The 22,554-nt window shown below is 47.5% G+C and overlaps 1 protein-coding gene across 1 annotated transcript in view; it reads left to right on the top strand.

Moving 5' to 3' along the window:
• Positions 1 to 22,554, top strand: part of LOC141171872 (uncharacterized) — a 400,751-nt gene that overhangs the window by 311,163 nt on the left and 67,034 nt on the right. The window contains exon 10 of the mRNA XM_073655503.1: positions 22,167 to 22,362. Within this exon, the coding sequence (XP_073511604.1) occupies positions 22,167 to 22,362 (196 nt within the window). The remainder of the gene's footprint in view (positions 1 to 22,166; positions 22,363 to 22,554) is intronic.

Here is a 22,554-nt window from a genome sequence, read left to right on the forward strand (position 1 = left end):
TTTTGGGGCTCCGAGATGCGCAAGACACATAAGTGCCTTCTTGCTGCACTACCTGCAGCATGACCCTCATATTGTCAGAATTCGAAGTAATCATGACTACTGGGTTGCCACACTCTTAGATCCCCCAAACTTTTCGATCAACCTTTTCATTTTAATAAAGACCAAAAAAATGGTCATTTTTGAAATTATAAGCATTAGCAGGTTGTTAGAAACTGAAATCAAACAGTTTTCAACTCAAAACTTTATTCTAGGTGATGTTACATTTTCACATAGGACCCCTTGTTCGAAAGGAGCTTCTGAACTCTCTCGTCCATTGAATTTGTCAGGTTTTGGATGTGAACTGCCTCCCGCCATCATAGACAGCCCTTTTAATGATGCTCCAAAGGTTCTGAATGGGGTAGAGGTCAGGGGAGCATGGGGGTCACACCATAAGTTTGTCCCCTTTTATGCCCATATCAGCCAGAGATGCAGATGTTTTATGTGCAGCATGAGATGGTGCATTATCATGCAGAAAAATGATCTTGCTGTGAAATACACGGTTCTTCTTCTTGAACCATGGCAGGAAGTGCTGTTTGAGAAAATCCACATACATTATGGAGTTCATCTTTAGCGCCTTCAGGGATCCTAAAGGGGCCGACAATCTCTCTCCCCATGATTCCAGCCCAAAACATTACTCCACCTCCTCCTTGTTGGCGCTGTAGCCGTGTTTGCGTGGGGTGTCCATCAACCAGCCATCCTCCACTCCATCCATCTGGACCATCGAGCGCTGCACGGCACTCATCCGTGAACAAAACTGTTTTGAAATCAGTCTTCATGTAATGTTTGGCCCACTGGAGCCGTTTCTGCTTGTGTGAAGTGGATAGAGGAGGTCGACAGGATGGCGTATGCACAGCTGCAAACCTCTGAAGGACCCTGCATCTTGTTGTTCGGGGGACGTTGGAGGCACAAGCAGCTTCAAAAACTTGTCTGCTGCTATGACAAGGCTTTTTTGCCGCTGCTCTTTCAACCTGACGTAATTGCCTGTAGGAAAGAGTCCTCAATTTGCCCTTATCAGCACCCACACGTGTGTACTGTGAATCAACTACATACTTCTTGATTGCCAAGACACTTCATCCTGATCATCGCACAATGTTGATTGTAGTCATGCCTTGACCTAAACACTCCACAATTTGTTGCTTCTCAGCAGCCGACACATCCTTTTTCTTTCCCATTTTGGCAGAAAATGTAGGCTGCTTAATAATGTGAGAGAGCCTTCTTAAGTAGTCTTGCCTTTCATTGGACACACCTGCCAAACTAATTAGCACAGGTGTCTGCAATTGCTTACAGTGATATAAAGAGCCCTGACACACATCACCATCAATGAGTTTAACTGACAAACAAACAAATTCTTCCCTTATCACTCCTAAACTCTTTTTGCATAATAATTTGGAACGCAGTGTACATGTGCTTTTCCACAAAACACCAGCGGTTCACGTAGTGAATCTTACAGTTCTAACTTGCCAACCGTGGTCTGTATGGAGTTGTTCAATAAAGGGCCCAAAATTAAGATAACATAGATGGGAGAGGTCTCTATGAATAGGAATTCCTAAGTATTTGATACCCTGTGAGGGCCAGGCAAAGGGAAAGTTGGACTGGATGGAATCCTATATGGATTTGGGGAGGGAGACATCGAGGGCCTCAGACTTCGCTGCATTGATTTTAAAATTTGACCATGTAACAAAGTGATCTATTTCAGCCATAACAGCATGGATGGATATATGTGATTGAGTGATATATACTAGGACATCATCAGCAAATAGAGAGCACTTGTACTCGGTGCCTCCCACCTCAATCCACCTAATATTGGGGTTATGGCGAATTGATGAGAGCAGGTGCTCCGTCACTAGGATGTATAAGAGAGGGGACAGAGGACATCCCTGCCTTGTCCCATTGGTGATTGTGAAAGGTGATGAAAATGTTCTGACGCACCCCCTTGGCCTTGGGACACCCGGAGCCGGACCCTTTTTGGTGGATGCTGGTGGTTGTCTTCGTGGCGGCGACCCGGTTTCGTGGCTCAGGGCGGTCAAACCAGTGGCGGAACTATTTATGTGGTTTTGATGTTTAAATGTACGACTACGCCACCCGTGGATTGCGGTCAGAGTGAACCGCCGCTACAGGGCAGACCGCTGAGGCTGGTGTTGTGGGTGCAGCAGAGCGTAGCATAACTCCCCACGGGAGGAGTATAGCCTCAGGGCAGTGTATGCGGAGGATGGGGGTGATGGTGCAGGGCAGCAGCAGTAACGACACGGAGTCAGTGATGCAGTTCAGGGCCTTTACTCACAGTTCTTATTATCCAGACCACGTCTGCAGGTAACGGCTGCCCACGTCGTACTGTGCTCACCAGGTGAGGGGCTCAGACAACTCCCAGATAACTTTGGAGCACTTCACAGGACCCCCTTTGTGTGTCCTTTGTCTGGCCTTTCTTACCAACACTTCTGTCCGGCTGCCTCGGGCCTCCTCTTGGTAAACTTGGCGCCAGTTTCCCTGACCCTATGTGGTGCCTTCCTAGCGGGTGTAGCGAGGGGCTGCGCCACATAAAATGTCAGAGCCTCCGGTTTCTAGCTGAGGGTCGTTTCCTGCCTCCACTAGTTCGGGGACCGGTCTCCCCCTTTGGCCTGACCCCTCCACGCAGGTGGATTCGGGCGTGCGGTGGCGACTCGCCCGTCCGCACCCCTGGGATCCCTTCATTCCTCGTTCCTGGAGCCTTCTCCGCTCCTCTTCCTTCCTTCTCCCTCTTCCAGGCCTGGGCCTCTGTTACTAGGCCCGCCTCCGGAGCAGAGCTCATGCAGAGCCCCTGCTCCCTGCCACTTCTGCTCAGACTTCTCTGCACTGAACTAAGATGGTGCCCACCTTTTATACTCCCTTCTCAATGCACCCAGGAACTGCTTCCTCCCTGCTCCTGCACTACAGGGTTCCCCTTCCTCAGTGTTCCCTCCCCCCACTCCAGCCAGGGACAGGGACTGTCGTGCCCATCTCAGGGGCATATTGGTCGCCCTGCCCCACGGCAATGTGGTGTAATGCATGCAGGTGTCGGGTCCTGATCCACACTCCATCCTTACCTGAGAGTGAGATATCACACCTCTGGGTGAGGTGCAATACGTCTGTAGCAACCGAGCCCTCAGGGTGCTACAGTTCCATTTATCTTCAGCCTAGGTGACGTATTGTGATACAGGGCCGTGATTTTGGCTATAAAAGGGTCCCCTAGACCCCTACCCCAAGCTTTTTAAGAGAATCATATATGGCGTGCCAGGAGACTCTATGGAATGCTTTCTCAGCATCCAACGAGAGTATCTAATTACAAATTTTTAACTGCATCTAGCCCAGGAAATACTTTGTGCCTAGTAGCAGTGTCTGCTAGTCAGCGGATTATCCCGGCTGATAAGCAAGCTACACCACCTGTAGTTTAGACACTTAATTTTTTCAAAGGAAATGCTTCGGGACCATGGGATACTTAGTGAAGAGCATCAGGAGGCACCCCAAGGCATAGTGGCTGGGACTGGCAGTAGGATGCCTTGCGGTGGACAGCCGAGCTCGATCCTTATAAAAGCTTTTTAACTGCAGCAGCTTTAGTGGACGCTACTGGAGCTGGAATTACGCGGCTGCTGGCATGAGACTTGCCCTCCAATAGATCCTTGTAAATGGATTTAAAGTGTATTCATTCAAATTAGAGCTAATTAAATTAAAAAGCTTAGAGCTGCCTCCACCACAGGGGGGCTTGCTCGACCCACCAGCGGACAGGCACCAGTATTGGGAGAGGGGGGCTGGCCATCAGGGTTCACCGCGGCTCTGGCACAAACCCGGCGACACGGAGGTGGCACGGGCAGGAGCGGACTGGCCGTGTCGGCTTCTCACTTTTTGGATTTTAGAAGGGCATGACATGCCTATATCTGTGTCTCCCCCTCCTTTTACTCCTCCACCTCTTTTATTTTCGCATGACTATATGTACTTGTCACTTTTCCATGTGTTAGTTATGTCTTCTGAGCAGTTTGTCAGCTTTTGGACACCTTTGAAGGTGTTTTCTATGTGTTTCTATGTGTTTTTGTTTGCCTGCCATTGCTTTTAACGGTGTTCGAAGGTGTTCGACGAACAGTTCGGCGAACACACGGGTGTTCGACGAACCGAACCGAACTCGAACACTACGGGGGTGGCTCAACACTAATTATGGCCCCACACAGTGTAATGCCCCCATTATGCCCCTTATGCAGTATCTATGATGCCCCCACACAGTGTAATACCCCCATTATGCCCCTTATGCAGTATGTATGATTCCCCCCACGCAGTGTAATGCCCCTTATGCAGGATGTGTAATGCCCGTATGATGCCCCCACACAGTGTAATGCCCCCATTATGCCCCTTATGCAGTATGTATGATGCCCCCCACACAGTGCAATGCCCCCATTATGCCCCTTATGCAGGATGTATGATGCCCCCACAGTGTAATGCTCCCATTATGCCCCTTATGCAGTATGTATGATGGCCCCACACAGTGTAATGCTCCCATTATGCCCCTTATGCAGTATGTATGATGGCCCCACACAGTGTAATGCTCCCATTATGCCCCTTATTCAGTATCTATGATGCCGCCACACAGTGTAATACCCCCATTATGCCCCTTATACAGGATGTATGATGCCCCCATTATGCCCCTTATGCAGGATGTGTAATGCCCCCATTTTGCCCCTTATGCAGTATGTATGATGCCCCCCACACAGTGTAATTCCCCCATTATGCCCCTATAATCAGGTGACCGGATACAAAGCACAGACAAACACAAGGCCAATGTAACCAATATAATTATTTATGTCCCTGATATGGGGGAATTGTGATAACTATAGGAACAGTGAATAATGCAGAGCAGGGAAATTACAAGGTGAAATCTACAATATCAGATATACAATGAATTCTCCTGCTCACTCTATCTGTAATAGCCACCTCTAAACGTATGTTACTTTATCTACTGACAAGGGTGCTGGTCCCAACACATATAGGCCATTATAAGCTCCAGTGTGGAACACATAACTACCGGCATGAGCAGTCACGGGTACGAGTGGGGAGGCGGCAATCAGTTTACCTGTCGTTTCAGTCTAAAACACGTCACTTCAGGACATGCACACTAGGGGATGGACATTATCGGACCTCTAGCTCATGAGAAGTAGCGCAGGTGCAGTACATTATTGTAGACAGACTCGATTTTATATGTCCTATGACAATTCACGTCTAGGAATGGGAATGGGTCTCCTAGTCTGGGGAGGGGTTTGGATGAAGTGGGATTTTTATACATGGACACCTGGCTATTAGGCACACTATGCTGAACATCATGTATCATCATCCCTGTATGAAGCCTCCTGATGAAGCTGTTGGGGAAACGCTTTGAGGCGGATTATTGAAACATTCTCTGATGAGTACCATACCCTTTCCTTTATACAGTGGGGAAACTTAGTATTTGATACACTGATGATTTTGCATGCTTCCCCACCTACAAAGAATGGAGAGGTCTGTAATTTTTATCGTAGGTCACTTCAACTGTGAGAGACGGAATCTAAAAATGAAAAACAGAAAATCACATTGTATGATTTTTACATAATTAATTTGCATTTTATTGCATGAAATAAATATTTAATACAATAGAAAAACAGAACTTAATATTACCCCTTTAAGAATATATGTAGGTTGTTCAGTTTTTAATACATATATTTATTAAAGGTTTAAGATTTAACTTTAGAGGGCTTTTCCCACAGTACTACCCCCTAAACACACAATATGGTATGTGACAACACAGCATTTAATCTTAATTACCCAGACGTAAATTCAATAGGCCAGGAGACATAAGCTATTATCTTTATGTTGACTTTCAAATTGATGTTTTTTTTTTGGTCAAGAAGTATATACTATTGTTTGTATGAGCCTGGATGTTGACACTTGAGGTGATATTTACTGCAACTTATTGTCTGCTATTCAAGACGATGACGCAGGGTCAGTGAACAATGAATGTTTGCTAAATATGTGGATTGACCATTGTGTGGGCCCTGTGACTTGTTGACCAGCAAAACAGAGAAGGGCGAACTATGCAGATTGATTAAATGCACAAACAATGAGAGTTAACCGCATCCTACCTCCCCCTAACCTGTGGATGATGACCCGAGTCACAGATGTAAATATAAAATGGGATTTCTATCATTCTGCAAGAAGAATCAGAGACAACTACCAGAGCAACAGCTAGGACAACATGGCTCCATCAAGAGGGACACAGATTTGACTTTCTACAGGATGTTAGCTTAGGGGACCACGACCCCAGCTGGAAGAACACAGATATGCTACATTAAATATCACTGAACCCATGGATACGTTTGGGGAAGCAAGAATTGTGCCGCTCTGGTCACCTGATCCCCAGGGATATATTTGGGGAAACCAGGTTGGGACCCTCCTGTCAACTGTTCCTATGGAGATGTTTGGGGTAGCCAGGTTGGGACCCTCCGGTAACCTGGAACCCATGGATATGTTCGGAGAAGCTAGTTTGGGACCCTCCGGTCATCTGGTCACGTATCTCAATGGTCTGTCAGCTTCCTAAGCTTGTCATTACCTCCTCTCTGTGGGTGCCTGCCAAGAGCGGGATGCCACTGGTGGGGGTATTTGGCCCTGTAAGCCCAAAAGTCGCAGCAGCTTTGGAAAACCATAGAGAGATGTGTTTCCGCATAGACACAGTTTAATACGTGGGCCAGATGACTGAATGAGGATGTGTATTGCTTATAGATTAAGAGTATTGATTGAATAGATAGGAAATGGCTTGTTAAAGATCAAAGGGAATATCTTGCACTCTTTAGAAATAGCATTGTCCTTCACAGTTTCACATTCCTTTCATCCACACATAATTGCTGGACACTAAGGCACCAAAAGAAAATATAGAATATGGGAATTTCTATAAATTTGATTGTGATAGACATATTTTTAGCAGCAGGGCTAATTGGGAAACAATATGCATATTTTTTCATATCTGACACCTGCCGATGAGCCGTTAATCAACAGTGGAAAGATAACTGACAACAGCTATGCTATGCTTGGTCTCTAAGTAAAAAATCCTGATTAAAAAATCTGGCGTTAATCTCCAACTTCTAAGACACTGGAGAGGATTTATCTCATAGGTTGGATATTTCATAAAATCCATGAAGGGCTGAGACCAGCCCACAACACGGCCCATGTGAGGTCATGACGGGGGAGTGTGTGGGTGGGACTCAGGGGTTGATAAAAGATCAAGCCGAATTCTGATCTGTGTTCGTGCAGAGAGATACATATCGTGTATGCAGGGACCCAGTTCACTGAAACGGCCAATTGAAGTGCTCTCCTTCGGCTAAACTGAATCGTCTCTGCGATCAGTATAATAAGTTCTTGTGTCCCTTTTATTTTCTGTAACTGTATATGCTGTATTGTTTTGTCCCCTTTGTAAAATACTTTGTATATTTTTCATAAACACTGCCTCCCTTTTGAATTAAATATAAAATTTAATAGTTCTGTTCCTTTTGTTCTGTAAATTGCGGCCCCGAAGCCATACGCTACCTGAAATGGCGTCCAGTCAGCCGGAAAATGATTGGTGGTGGCAGCTAGTAACCCTGCCTCTTTGTTGGGTTATCGTGCAGTTAGTTGTGATCGTGCGCTGGTATATACAAATATTCCATGGGTTGGAATCCGGAGGTGTACATACCATATGCTCACTGTTAGTTTCCCGATAAGTGGCCTGTTAGTGCGAACAGCCTGCGGCCTTCTCCTTTGATCTTCAGCCAATTGTGTAATTGACCGGACGATAGGGGGCAGCTGAGAGCTGTTCGCTCCTAAGATCACAGCAGGTGGTTTTTGTGACCTTCCCAGCCTGTGAATTTGTGATATTGGTGGATCTAATCCCTGACAGATAGGCAGAGGCATATCATCCATTGTCACTATGGTGCCTGTGAATTGAAAGGGCTCATGTGGCTCAGCACCAGGACCCTTTCCTTCCCCATCATCACAATTTCAGCAATATCCACCTTTCCATGATGACAATACCATTGAATAGACTAGCAAATCAGGGAGTTGATAGGTCCCTGACCCACCATTCAGCCTTCTCCTGTGAGTCTGAGACTCCATGCACTGCTGGCACAATGATGTCACAACATCACACCTGTAGTATGGAGCCTCAGTACTCAAACTGCACAGACCAGAGCAGAGGACCTCGGGAACAGGGTTGGTTGAGTAGTGTGTGTGTTATTTTTTTAAATATCAGGAATTGTGGGGGCATCATAATGTCAGGTGGGTGACATTACACTGATTAAAATGATGCCTAGGTTGATTAAATCCGTTCTATGGTTCTTGTGTAATCTTTACTTTCAGTTTGGAGATAATGATATGATCGTGCTTTGGGGCAGCTTGTGGGGTGGGCTTTATCTGGTGCTCTGCTTAGCTATTCATCTGTATGCTCTTATGACAGGTCACTTATCGTTCACTGATGTACCTACTATTTTGCCTAGCCCTTTATTACTAGATGTATTATGTAAAATAGGAGTCTGGTCAGTGAAGGCACAGTTAGCTGTCATAAGAGCATACAGATGAATAAGTAATCAGAGCACCAGATAGAGCCACCACCCCCCCTTCCAGGAGCACAAGCATATCATTATCTCCAAACTGAAAGTAAGGATTACACAAGAACCACAGGACAGATTTCATCAACCAAGGTATCATTTTAATCAGTGTAATGTCACCAACCTGACAGTGTGTGTAGATTACTGACCACAATCCTGCTCACAGGTGCACTTTTAATTGAAGGACTGTGAGGGAATCATATTAAGTGAAGGGCTGTGGGGGCTCTCATACTGAGTGGATGGTTGGTGGGGGGCCAGTATACTGAGTACTAAGTGGGGAACTGTGGTGGACTGTAAGAGCCTCCATACTGAGTGGAGGTCTTCATTTTGTGTAGGCTGTGGGGGCCATCATACTGTGTGGTGTCTAGGGGGGCATCATGTGGGATCCCTTATTCTATGCTACAGGGGCACAGTAAGCAAGCGAGAAATACAGACCTTTGGTATATCTGATTACAGACTTGAATTGATATGGTGTTGTGTGCCAAAAGGGAGAAATCAGTCCATTCTGAATGAATGCAAAGATATAATGGCAATGAGAATGCGGATTCTAGGCAGGGAGCATAGCGGAGATAAAGAGCAGGGTGAGGTCCTTAGCTCAGCTGGTAGGCCTACTTAGCCGGTACAAATCTTTGCCCAAAGGCAGCAGAAGGTCTGGAGATTTAATTACAGGGATAAAACTTTGCTAAGGTGAGCAGCATGATGAGGCACTTGACTCTGGCCAGGAGACCAACTTAAAAAGTACAGAACTTTGCCCTTGGGGTCAGAAGGTCTAATTAAAGGGGATTACGTTAAGGCTGTGTGCCCACGATGCGTTTTCTAAGCATTTCCGCAGCGGCAAAAACGCTACAGAAATGCTTAAAAAACGCATTGTAGAAGGCCTGCCATGTTCCCCAATGATAATCTGAATGTGCTGTGCCCACGATGCAGAAATGCTTCGGATTTTTTCCTGAGCGTTTCTGCTTCTCTCTGGCAGAAAAAACGCATGCGGATTGTACATGCGTTTTTCCTGCCAGGGACATGCGGATGTGAAGCGTTCTTCACATGCATTTCCGCATGCGGGTTGTCAAGCGCTTTCCAAGCGATTTTTAGCATCACTTGGAAAGTGCTTGTCAACTTGGTCACGCTATATAAATCCATGGATTTATATACTGTGACCTTAAAGAATGTTAAAAAAATAAAATAAATAAATCTATACTTAACTTCTGATGGCCCCCGGAGTCTTGCTTCGATCCGTCCTGGCTTGCCGGCAGCTCGCGGTACACTACACTGAAGGACCTGCCGTCACATGACTATGACGTCAGTGCTGGTCCTTCAGTCCACCGCGAGCTGCCGGCAAGTGAAAACAAGGAGACCGGGGGCCATCAGAAGGTAAATATAATATTTATTTTTTATTTTATTCTTTTTTTTTATAGGTTCTGTGGTACTTGGGTCCAGAGGAGAGTCTCCTGTCCTCCACATCCGGGTACCATCCGCTCATTGAAACGCTTGGATTCCACATGTACAGTTGCAGTGATGCGTAATCCATGCGTTCCAATGCAAGTCAATGGCGGCGAAAACGTAGCGCTTCCGCAAAATAATTGGTAGTGCTGCGTTTTTTTCCGCAATGATAATCCGCAGCAGAAATTTCCGCAGCATGTGCACAGCACATGCGGATTATCATTGGGGAACATGGCAGGCCTTCTACCATGCGTTTTTTAAGCATTTCTGCTGTGTTTTTGCCGCTGCGGAAACGCTTAAAAAACGCAACGTGGGCACACAGGCTAAGGAAGGATTCCTTATCTTAGACAAACAGGATTTAAACAAACAATTGTCTATACTAGAGAGAAAGCTACAGTGTCTCCAAACTGGGACAGGAGTTCTCCTACGGAGAGCTGAAGATGCAGTGCCATAGAAAGGAGTGTGTGGCCCTCATCGAATCGACTTTGAGAGCACTAGTGAGGAGTTGTACCGATGCACCTCAGCCAGTAAGGTCCTCCCAAATCAACTGGGAGCTGAAAGTAGGTCTAGGGGCCGTAGCAACACATCTCGCCCCCTACTGGTCTCCATAGGGGATGATGCGCATTCCCATAATGGTTTTCTGGACTTTTGTAGCTTGTAACAAAAGTTATGTACTGCCACATGTATCCGTAAAATTCTGCATAATGCAGAAGAAGCATTTATAAAGTGTTGTGCCTACTATCTGATGTATATAATTCTCATCAAGTTCTTGTTAAGTAAAGAAAAGTTTATTTTTGGAATTTGGTCTCCCTCATTCATCTCCATACCATCTGGTCCGAGGCAGCGGAGTACAATGGTAGTGTAGCACCCTGAGGATTCGGCTGCTACAGGGGTATTGCACCTCAACCCAAAGGTGTGATATTCCACTCCCGGGCAAGGATGGAGTGTGGAACTGAGCTCGGTAGGCTGCATGCACTACACACATCCCATTTCCGAGGAACAGGCCGACGGTACTCCCACTTAGAAATGTGCAGGTACGACCGAGTCTGTTCCTGGCTGGAGTGGGAGGGGGGTGGTACATCCCAAGTAGTGTAGGGGCAGATAGGGGGAGCAGCCTGGGTAAAGTTAGGAGCTCATTGGGTGCTGGTCACCTGAGCTCACACATAGAGGGTGTATATAAGGTGGGCACCAACTAAGATCAGGGTCAGATGCAGAGGATCAGATGCAGAGAGTGAGTCAGCTGCAGAGAACAAGTCAGGAGCAGAGGAGAGAAGAAAGACAAAGACCCAGAGTGAGAGAGGAGAAAAGAGAGAGACCCAGAGCACAGAAGAGAAGGACTCTGAGATCCCAACTAAAAGCACCGGGTGAAGAGTCGGCATCAGGGTACCGGAACCCAAGCTGGTGGGGGTAAAAACATTCCCCAGCCAGAGACCGGAGACCGTGGGCAGCGTCTGCCACGGTCACCCATCACATCCACCCCGAAGGCACACCACATGAAGGGTCAGGGAACCCAGGGCCAAGGGTGTCCCAACAGAAGGCCCGAGGGAGCTGGACCTAGGTGGATTACTGGTGGGGACGGCCAGAGAACGGGACAGAAAGAGAGCTCAGGGCCACGCTCCGGACTTGTTTGGGGGTTGGCTGGATCCAGGACCTGGTGGACGCAGCACGGCTCGGGTGGTCACTAGCAGCTGGAGCGACCAGTACAACATCTGCAGTAAGTAAACACCCTTAACTGCACAACCCGACTCTGTCTTCACTGCCGTCTGCACTACACCACCACAACCCCCATCCTCTGCGCCTGTCCCCTCTGAGGCTATACCCCTCCCGTTGGGGGTTATCCCACCAAGCTGCGCATCCACCATCAGCCTCAGCGGAACCTGCTGCAGCGGCGGCCCCAGTGACCGCATCACAACGGGTGGCGTAGTCGACACAAAAGAACTCTTAATAACATCTGTAGGACTGCCACATAACACTGAGCTTGACGCCCTGGGCACGGGGCCGGGTCACAGCCGCTCGGAGACTACAACCCCCCCCATCTGATCCGGTGCCGGGTATTCCCCTCAAAAAGGAATATGTCCCAGGGGGCGCGTCAACTTTGGCGTAGTCGGCAGGATTACGTGCCCGCAGCACCCGGGTACTGCGTGCCTGAAGAAAAGTGCAAGTTTACCTCAGAAAGAAGTCTCCCGCCGGTTCCGGAGGGTCCACGCCATCGGACCCCATCACAGGTCGTTTCCCGCCGATTGTCTGCCATTTCCAGCTTGTTCCCGCCATCTGCAGAGTTTCCCGCCACTGGGCGACGCTTCCCGCCAAATCCGAAGATTTCCCGCCTTGGAAGAGCAGCGGACGCCATTATGGGCGTGCCAAAGGAGGGCAAGAGGCCGCCTCCCATCGTGGGCCGGGACAGAAAATGGCGCCAAAAGTGGAAACCGCCCCCACCAACAGAGGCTGTGATGCTGGAGGTGTCTGTCAGCGTGAAAGAACTACCCCTGGAGCTGACAGTCACCGAGTTGCCCCGGGACCGCCCTCGAAGTGGGAGGAGACGAAAGAAAAGAACGAAGATGGGTGCCGCCTGGAGCAGTCTGGAGCGAGCGCACCCGGAGGCAGGAAGCCTAGAGAAGAGTAGCAGAGAAGCTCACCCGGAGATGTCCAGAGAGCAGAGCAGCACCGGCCCGCTGGCCAGGAGCCTGCTGGAAGAAGAGCAGAGCAGCACCGACCCGTTGGTCAGGAGCCTGCTGGACACCACGACCCCACTAGGCCTAGTGGAGGTCCTTGCACAGCTCCCCCGAGACCGGGAGTGTGCGCAGACTGCCCTGGAGGGCCTCGCACGGAGGATGGCCCGGGTACAGCGAGAGACATTGGCGGAGTGGAGCCGTGAGATGGCCCAGCAAACCAAGACCCGGAGCACGCCAGCCGAGATGAGGAAGGAGACCGCCTCTGAGGATGGCGCGGGAGGACCCAAGGCCGGAGACGGCGCCGAGGAGGGAGCCGAACGCATGGAGGCAGGTAAAGGGGACGCCTATACCCCAAGCCGTGACACCGCTTACCTGCCCCAGCTCCCCGTCGCAGAGCCCGAAAGTCCCCCTGCTGTGCCCGAAAACGCCATGTCACCGACGCAGACTAGGCCCCAACCGGAAGCCGCCGCCGCGACCCCTGTGACGTCACACGCCTCGACCCCGAGCGTGACCAAGCAGGAAGTACCACCAGCCTGGTCGCAGGGCCTAGAATTCCCGGACGCCGCAACACCAACAGCGCCCCCTACCTCCGCGGAGCCTCCGGCCTGGCCGCAAGGCCAGGTAGCCCAGGGCGCCGCCGTCCTAACGGTGCCCTTCACCTTCCAGGTGCCCCAGGCCTGGCCGCAAGGCCTGGGCAACCCGGGCGCCACCACCACCGCGCCCGCACCCGTAAAACCAAGGGTGCCGCGTCTGGGAGAGGACTTGTTTGCCCAGCACACGTGGCCGGACGGGCAGCCTTTCATCTGGCCCCAGAAGTATTACGAACTGGAGCACCAGAGGAGGGTTGGGGCCATGTGTGCACCCCTGATTCCAGCTCCGAAGCCCGTAATAAGGATCTCGCCCCCGCTAGCGGAAGCACAGTTTGAGTGGGACCCCACCGGAGAAGATCTAATGGGGTTCACTCAGGAAACTAGGGCAGCTGCAGCAGAGCGTGCGGAGTGCTGCCGCCAACAGCTCGAGGAGTTTGCGAGGGAGCGGAGAGAGAGGCGGGTCCGGGAACAACAGGCCCAAATAAGGAGCGCCGAGCAAAAGAGCCGGACCAGGAGGGACCCCCGTGCAGCGCACAGTCCCCGCACCACCGGGACTGTAATCAAGTTTAACCAGCAGCACGGGTGGGGCTTTATCAGAGACAACAACACCCCCGGCGACGTCTTTGTCACGCGCAGAGACGTGGAGTCCCATCTGCCGGAGGGGCACAGAGGTCGTGACCTCTACATCGGAGACGAGGTCACCTTCACCCGGCACAAGTGTGCCAAAGGACCTTACGCCCTCCACGTACACCGCCTGACGGAGGAGGAGTTGCGGTGCGAGGAGGAGGAGCAAGAGGACCCGGACGGGTCTGAAGTAACAACCAGCTGTAAGCAAAGAGCAGGAGGAAGACGCCGTTGAGTGCGGCAGAGAAGTGATGTAAATAGTTACCCAACCGGGTACCAAAGAAACTGTTGCTACATATATATAGTCCCCGTTGGGACCAGCTGATGTGAACTGTTCACCCGTTTCCCCTTAATCCCACAGGCTGAGGACTGTGAGCAGCCATTCCCTTCCCTCTACCTGGCCGAGGACTGAGAGCGGCCAACTTTCCCTGTATATAGTTGCGCGTCCTAAAGCGCCCCCTACCGGTTTTATAGGAAAACCAGTTTTTTCTAAGAGACTGTCGCATTTTTCCCGGACACACGTTGCACAGTGTCCGGAGGAGGAGGAACCAGAAACAAGAGACGACGAGAAAGTTTTATCTGCTAAGATATGTTATTTATATAATGTTTTATATATTTTATATGTTTATATGAAAATTTTGTATGTTTTGGTGTTGTTTTATGTCTTACAGCCCGAGGACGTGCTGTGATTTACCAGGGGGGAATGTAGCACCCTGAGGATTCGGCTGCTACAGGGGTATTGCACCTCAACCCAGAGGTGTGATATTCCACTCCCGGGCAAGGATGGAGTGTGGAACTGAGCTCGGTAGGCTGCATGCACTACACACATCCCATTTCCGAGGAACAGGCCGACGGTACTCCCACTTAGAAATGTGCAGGTACGACCGAGTCTGTTCCTGGCTGGAGTGGGAGGGGGGTGGTACATCCCAAGTAGTGTAGGGGCAGATAGGGGGAGCAGCCTGGGTAAAGTTAGGAGCTCATTGGGTGCTGGTCACCTGAGCTCACACATAGAGGGTGTATATAAGGTGGGCACCAACTAAGATCAGGGTCAGATGCAGAGGATCAGATGCAGAGAGTGAGTCAGCTGCAGAGAACAAGTCAGGAGCAGAGGAGAGAAGAAAGACAAAGACCCAGAGTGAGAGAGGAGAAAAGAGAGAGACCCAGAGCACAGAAGAGAAGGACTCTGAGATCCCAACTAAAAGCACCGGGTGAAGAGTCGGCATCAGGGTACCGGAACCCAAGCTGGTGGGGGTAAAAACATTCCCCAGCCAGAGACCGGAGACCGTGGGCAGCGTCTGCCACGGTCACCCATCACATCCACCCCGAAGGCACACCACATGAAGGGTCAGGGAACCCAGGGCCAAGGGTGTCCCAACAGAAGGCCCGAGGGAGCTGGACCTAGGTGGATTACTGGTGGGGACGGCCAGAGAACGGGACAGAAAGAGAGCTCAGGGCCACGCTCCGGACTTGTTTGGGGGTTGGCTGGATCCAGGACCTGGTGGACGCAGCACGGCTCGGGTGGTCACTAGCAGCTGGAGCGACCAGTACAACATCTGCAGTAAGTAAACACCCTTAACTGCACAACCCGACTCTGTCTTCACTGCCGTCTGCACTACACCACCACAACCCCCATCCTCTGCGCCTGTCCCCTCTGAGGCTATACCCCTCCCGTTGGGGGTTATCCCACCAAGCTGCGCATCCACCATCAGCCTCAGCGGAACCTGCTGCAGCGGCGGCCCCAGTGACCGCATCACAACGGGTGGCGTAGTCGACACAAAAGAACTCTTAATAACATCTGTAGGACTGCCACATAACACTGAGCTTGACGCCCTGGGCACGGGGCCGGGTCACAGCCGCTCGGAGACTACAACCCCCCCCCATCTGATCCGGTGCCGGGTATTCCCCTCAAAAAGGAATATGTCCCAGGGGGCGCGTCAGTAGCATGCGATCTGCAGAGTCGGGAGATATGACTCTCATTATATATATCTATATCTATATCACTCAATACTTGGTCGGGGCTCCTTTTGTATCAATGCGGCATGGCATGGAGGGGATCAGCCTGTGGCACTACTGAGGTGTTTTGGAAGCCCAGGTTGCTTTGATAGCCACCTTCAGCTCGTCTGCATTGTTGGGTCTGGGGTCTCATCTTCCGCTTGACAATACCCCATAGAGTCTCTATAATAGATTCTCTATGGGGTTAAGGTCAGGTGAGTTTGCTGGTCAATCAAGCATACTGTTGTTTTTAAACCAGGTATTGGCACTTTTGGCAGTGTGAACAGGTGCCAAGTCCTGCTGGAGAATGACATTTCCATCTCCAAAAAGCTTGTCGGCAGAGGGAAGCATGAAGTGCTCTAAAAATCTCCTGGTAGATGGCTGCGCTGACTTTGGTCTTGATAAAACACAGTGGACCTACACCAGCAGATGACCTGGCTCCCCAAACCATCACTGATTGTGGAAGCTTCACACTAGACCTCAAGCAGCTTAGATTGTGGCCTCTCCACTCTTCCTCCAGACTCTGGGACCTTGATTTCCAAATGAAATGCAAAATTTACTTTCTTCTGAAAACAACACCTTGGACCACTGAGTAACAGTCCAGGTCTTTTTCTCCTTGGCCCAGGTAAGACGCTTCTGGCGTTCTCTATTGGTCATGAGTGTCTTGACACAAGGAATGCGACACTTGTAGCCCATGTCCTGGATACGTGTGTGTGTGGTGGCTCTTGAAGCAATGACCCCAGCAGCAGTCCACTCCTTGTGAATCTCCCCCAAATTTTTGAATGGCCTTTTCTTAACAATCCTTTGAAGGCTTCGGTTATCCTGGTTGCTTGTGCACCTTTTTCTACCACACTTTTTCCTTCCACTCAACCTTTCATTAATATGCTTGGATACAGCACTCTGTGAACAGCCAGCTTCTTTAGCAATGACCTTTTGTGGCTTCCCCTCCTTGTGGAGTGTGTCAATGACTGCCTTCTGAACATCTGTGAAGTCAGCAGTCTTCCCCATGATTGTGGAGCCTACTGAAACTGACTAAGGGACCTTTTTAAATGCTTAGGAAGCCTTTGCAGGTGTTTTTGTTAATTATTCTAATTTACTGAGATAATGACTTTTGTGTTTTCATTGGCGGTAAGCCATAATCATCAACATTAACAGAAATAAACACTTGAAATAGATCACTCTGTTTGTAATGACTCAATATAATATGAGTTTCACTTTTTGTATTGAAGAACTGAAATAAATTGACTTTTTGATGATATTCTAATTTTGTGAGAAGCACCTGAATATATGAGACCGTGCCAATATTGTCTGTGAAGCGCTGTGGAATTAATGGTGCTATATAAGTGAATAAAATAAATAAATAAATTCTTTTCTTTTTTCCTTTTCAGCTGTTGCTGAGGAACCTGTGATTTCTATTTATTCCACTGTGTATGGGATAATAGAGTATAAAAGTTGTTATGGACATGATTTACCTAACATTCTGCTGTGAGTCTGCTTTCCCTATAGTGACGAATATTTCTCATGTCACGTGTAATGAATATCTCCTGCAGTATTGCTAATGCCGACCCCAGTGTCGGTAAATGAGATGAGACTTAGCATTATAGAAGATGAGTCTATGAGAAACGTATTTAGCTACAGACTCCGAGGAAGAAACTGCTTGTTGTCTGTGGCCTAAAATATAAAGGTTTTATTAGTAGATGTAAAGGAGAAAACTAAATACTGTAAAATAATAAATCTCCTCATATGTTTCCCCTTATTATCTGCAGTAATTGTATTATTACACAGGATTTTTATGATTTTACATCGGCTCATCATCTTCTCATTCAGGTCTGTACAATATCGGATCCTGTCAATGAACAGAATTTTCCTTATGGACCCATCAAAGATGGATATGGACAGGGACAAGATGGTGGAGAGGATATTACACCTCACCCTAGAGATCCTCTTCCGGCTTACTGGAGAGGTGAGAGATTCTGATGACGTCACATTACATCATTCTTATCTATGGGAATAACAGATGGACAGAACTGGAGAGGTGAGGACTCTGGAAATGTCTGTAGTGAGATTTATTAATGTGTCTCTCCATAACCAGGATTACACAGTAGTGAAGAAGACCTCTAGTGACCGGTATCAGGCCCCTGTGTCTGAGGGATGGGGAAGATCCCTGAGCCCAATCACGGGGCCACCACCTCACCATCTGATACGTGAGGACATCAATGACCAGAAGATCCTAGAACTCACCTTCAAGATGATTGAGCTGCTGACTGGAGAGGTGACACTGCTGGGAATGCTGGGACATTATACAGTAACGCTATGGAGGGATCGGGGGATGACGGTATCATTGTATGTGTCAGGTTCCTTTAAGGTGTCAGGACGTCACCATCTATTTCTCCATGGAGGAGTGGGAGTATTTACAAGGACACAAAGATCTGTACAAGGACATCATGATGGAGGTTCCCCAGCCCTTGACATCACCAGGTAATAGACAGGACTAAACACACATGTTCTATAATTATCTGTTTATAAACAATGAATTCATTCCCTGTATGTGTTTCCTCCAGATCTATCCAGTAAGAGGACAACACCAGAGAGATGTCCCCGTCCTCTTCTTCCACAGGACTGTAAACAAGAAGATCCCAATGTTCCTCAGGATCATCAGGTAGATGGAGAGAAGGTGTCATGAGATCTCCCCTATGATGTGTAGACGGCTATGAAGGTCTTGTGCTCAGTCTTGTTTTATCCACCAGTATTATATGTTTTATACGTCTGTAATGAGAACAGTGGAGATGGCAGGATTAGAGCTGATCATAGATGGGACTTCTCCATCTGTCTGTGAGTTTTACAATATTTGTTTCAGGCTGAAGATCTGATCCATATTGATACTACAGAGACATATGAAATGGGTGATGCGCAGTGTAAAGAGGAGATTCCTTCATATGACTACCCAGGTGAGTAGGAAACACTAAATGCAGAGAAGTCACAGATTCTTCTCAGTCACCGGCTGTGGATGCTTTATCAGTCGTGTAGTCTGGCGGTATCACAATCTTGTGATCACCATTTTGCCGTTAGACCACAACATTCTCCTCCATCAAAAATTGTTCAAATGACTTTGGGTAATGAAAGCCCTTTTCTATAGAACTTACAACCTGGAGGATCCACCTATTCCCTGGGATTGACTCTTACCTGCCCAGATCTGTAAACTACAAATCCAAATGACAGAGTACGCAGAATGTGCTGACAAGTTAGAAAATCACTATTATGATGGGCCTGTAAGAGAAAGTGGAGGGTAATGATGCTGTTGCCTTCCTATAAACCTGATATCTAATTGGATGAACCTGCCTTCTCTCCCTTATGTGCTGCTGAATGTGCTCATATGGTCGCTACAAGACCAGGTCCAGTCTTTCTGGCCAAACTTCACATTTATGATCGACAACATTAAATGTGCAGTGAGGGCCAAGTGTGAATTTCTGTACAATAACAACAGAGTTTCCCTTTATCCTGACTTTTCAATATCTTTTAAAATCGACTAACTAATATTTCTTCTTGAAACTCATCTGACAGAAAATATTGGCTCTTACGATAGTTTAGATTGTCAAGAGCTACCGAGCCCCAGACTCTAATTACCCCAGAGAGGTTTCACCACTAGTTAATCATTGTTTACTGAGAAGACTGTTCAGTTTGATCATTTCAGTAGATGTGTTATGGTCTATACTCACAGTTTTTGACTACAGTAGTTAGTGCCCAAAATACTCAGATTTAACCACTTCCCGCAGCCAGTTTTGTGTTCCTAATCAGGCCCCATTTTTTTGCAAATCTGACGTGTGTCACTTTATGTGGTGTAAACTTTGGAATTCTTCTTAAATTATAACAGGAAATAAATGGACTTTATAAATTATTTTCTAACTTCTCTTGAATCCGACAATAACCTATATACGGTTGTACGCTACTTTCTGGGCACATGGCAGGTTAAGATGGGAAGGAGCACCATTTAGCTATTTGACTGCTGATCTTGGTCTAATAGATTGCAGATACAATGTATTGGGGTTACTGTTTGTGGTCACCTGGCAGCTCAAAACATGGCCACCACGAACAGGCTTGGCGCTATCTACTCCATTGTCAAGATCCGAGGGATTGCCTTGGTCATCACCTTATAACCCCTCAACATGGATCTGGACTTACATCGAAACCTCTAGGCTTGTGCCACGGTGTTACATGCTGTTCTATGGTGTGAGATGGCAAGAAGAATAGTCAGATAGCCGGGTCAGAACCAGGAGGGAAGAGAAAATGCAAAATCAAAAGACACAAGAGTAGTCAGTAAACGGGCCGAGGTCACAACAGGAACCAAATACACAAGCCGGGAGCTGAGCACAGAGGACTGAACCAGAGGAGAACAAGGCTGGATCTGGCAGTTTCCGGCAATATGCTTCCAGCTTTAGTAGGGCATGGTGCTCTCCATTTGGCTGAAGCAGGGAGCAGATTACTCCAGCTGGACAGCACACATACCCATACTGCCAGACTCGATGGTACTACTGGTCCCAGGAACCCTAATCTTAGTGGCTGGATAGAGTCTGTGAAACCCAGAGCTTCTGGTTCTGACGTCTCCTCCATCACCAGCGCCGCCTGCAGAATGAATAACGCGGCTCCAAATGACAGAAGCAGACGTTGCTGGAGCAGATCTCAGAGGAGATGAGCCACACCATTTGTAGAAGCCCTAATATGAAAAAATAACAGTAAACCAGTGCAGTAGAAATCCCCATAAAGTGACTCCATTTTGGAATTTTTAACCCTCCGTGAATTAATCTATAGGAGTAGTGATTATTTTGACTCCACAGCCACTTTCAGGAAATTAGCACGCAGTGGAGTTGGAGAGTAAAAATTACAAATATGTCATTTTATTGCCCAACACATAGTGCCCAGTTTGTGCTCCAGGTCACACACACCGTGAATTAAGTGGGTACTTCTCACTATATTAATGCCAAATACATGGATGATAAATGTGGTTTGGGCACACGGCAAGGCTCAGAAGTGAGGGGGAGATTTGACTTTGGGAGAGTGGATTTTGCAGGATTGATTTATGGAAGCCATGTTGCATTTCAAGAACCATTGAGCCATTAATAATGTGGAAACCTCTGTTTTTCCACTGACAGATGATGGACCTGAGTGGGGACTTGTTTTAGTGTGAGATGAGTAGAAGTTTTTATTGATATTCTTTTCGCCTACATAACATTGTGACTTTTATTCCTTATTTGGGAGGCTGAATGAACAAACAGTTGAACACCACGTTCCACTGGTTCATGCTATGAGATCTTAAATTAGACTGAACTGTCATTGTCCTAGTGAATAATTAAATATTTTTACATAACTTGCCATTTTTACGACAATTTAAGTAGAAATGTTCAAAAATATTAATTTCAAGAATATTTTTCTCAAAATAATTGGTTTTATTCTTGGCAGATGACTGTACCAGGAGATCAGAGGGACAGCTGACATCTTCAATTTTCAAATCAGATGAGCTTGAGATCTCACAGGATACAATTGAAGTGAATGCCATTACTCCAGATTTACCATCACCCCTTCACAGCAAAGATGTATCATCTGATCCTTTGAAACAAGTCCTGTCTTCTGATTCATTATCGACTACTAAGGAAAGTCAAAGTCACAAAATAAGAATTAAAAAACGAACTGCTCATAATGAAAAGAAGCCATTTTCATGTTCAGAATATGAAAATAGTTTTCCCGTCGAAAACTCTTTTCTTAAACATCGAGACATTCACTCAGCTGATAATAGATTTTTTTGTTCCAAGTGTGGGAAATGTTTTAACCAGAAATCAGATCTTGTTATTCACCAGGGAACTCACACAGGGAAGAAGCCATTTTTATGTTCAGAATGTGGGAAATGTTTTACAGAGAAATCATATCTTGTTAGTCACCAGAGAATTCACACTGGAGAGAAGCGTTTTTCATGTTCAGAATGTGGGAAATGTTTTAACCGGAAATCAGATGTTGTTAAGCACCAGAGAATTCACACAGGGGAGAAGCCTTTTTCATGTTCAGAATGTGGAAAAAAATTTAACCAGAAATCACATTTTGTTAGTCACCAGAGAATTCACACTGGGGAGAAGCCTTTTTCATGTTCAGAATGTAGGAAATGTTTTACACAGAAATCACATTTTGTTAGTCACCAGAGAACCCACACAGGGGAGAAGCCTTTTTCATGTTCAGAATGTGGGAAATGTTTTACAGAGAAATCATCTCTTGTTGCACATCAGAGAACTCACACAGGGGAGAAGCCATTTTCATGTTCAGAATGTGGGAAATGTTTTAACCAGAAATCAGATTTTGTTACACATCAGAGAACTCACACAGGGGAGACGCCATTTTCATGTTCAAAATGTGAGAAATGTTTTACAGAGAAAAGAAATCTCATCACACATCAGAGAACTCACACAGGGGAGAAGGCTTTTTCATGTTCAGAATGTGGGAAACGTTTTACAAAGAAATCAAGTGTTATCAATCATCAAGAGAACTCACATAGGGGAGAGGCCATTTTCCTGTCCAGAATGTGGAAAATGTTTTACAGAGAAGCCGAGTCTT

This window comes from Phyllobates terribilis, unplaced genomic scaffold, assembly GCF_046119375.1.
Source record: "Phyllobates terribilis strain yellow unplaced genomic scaffold, ASM4611937v1 Scaffold_12__6_contigs__length_324123572, whole genome shotgun sequence".
NCBI classification, from domain to species: Eukaryota; Metazoa; Chordata; class Amphibia; order Anura; family Dendrobatidae; genus Phyllobates; species Phyllobates terribilis.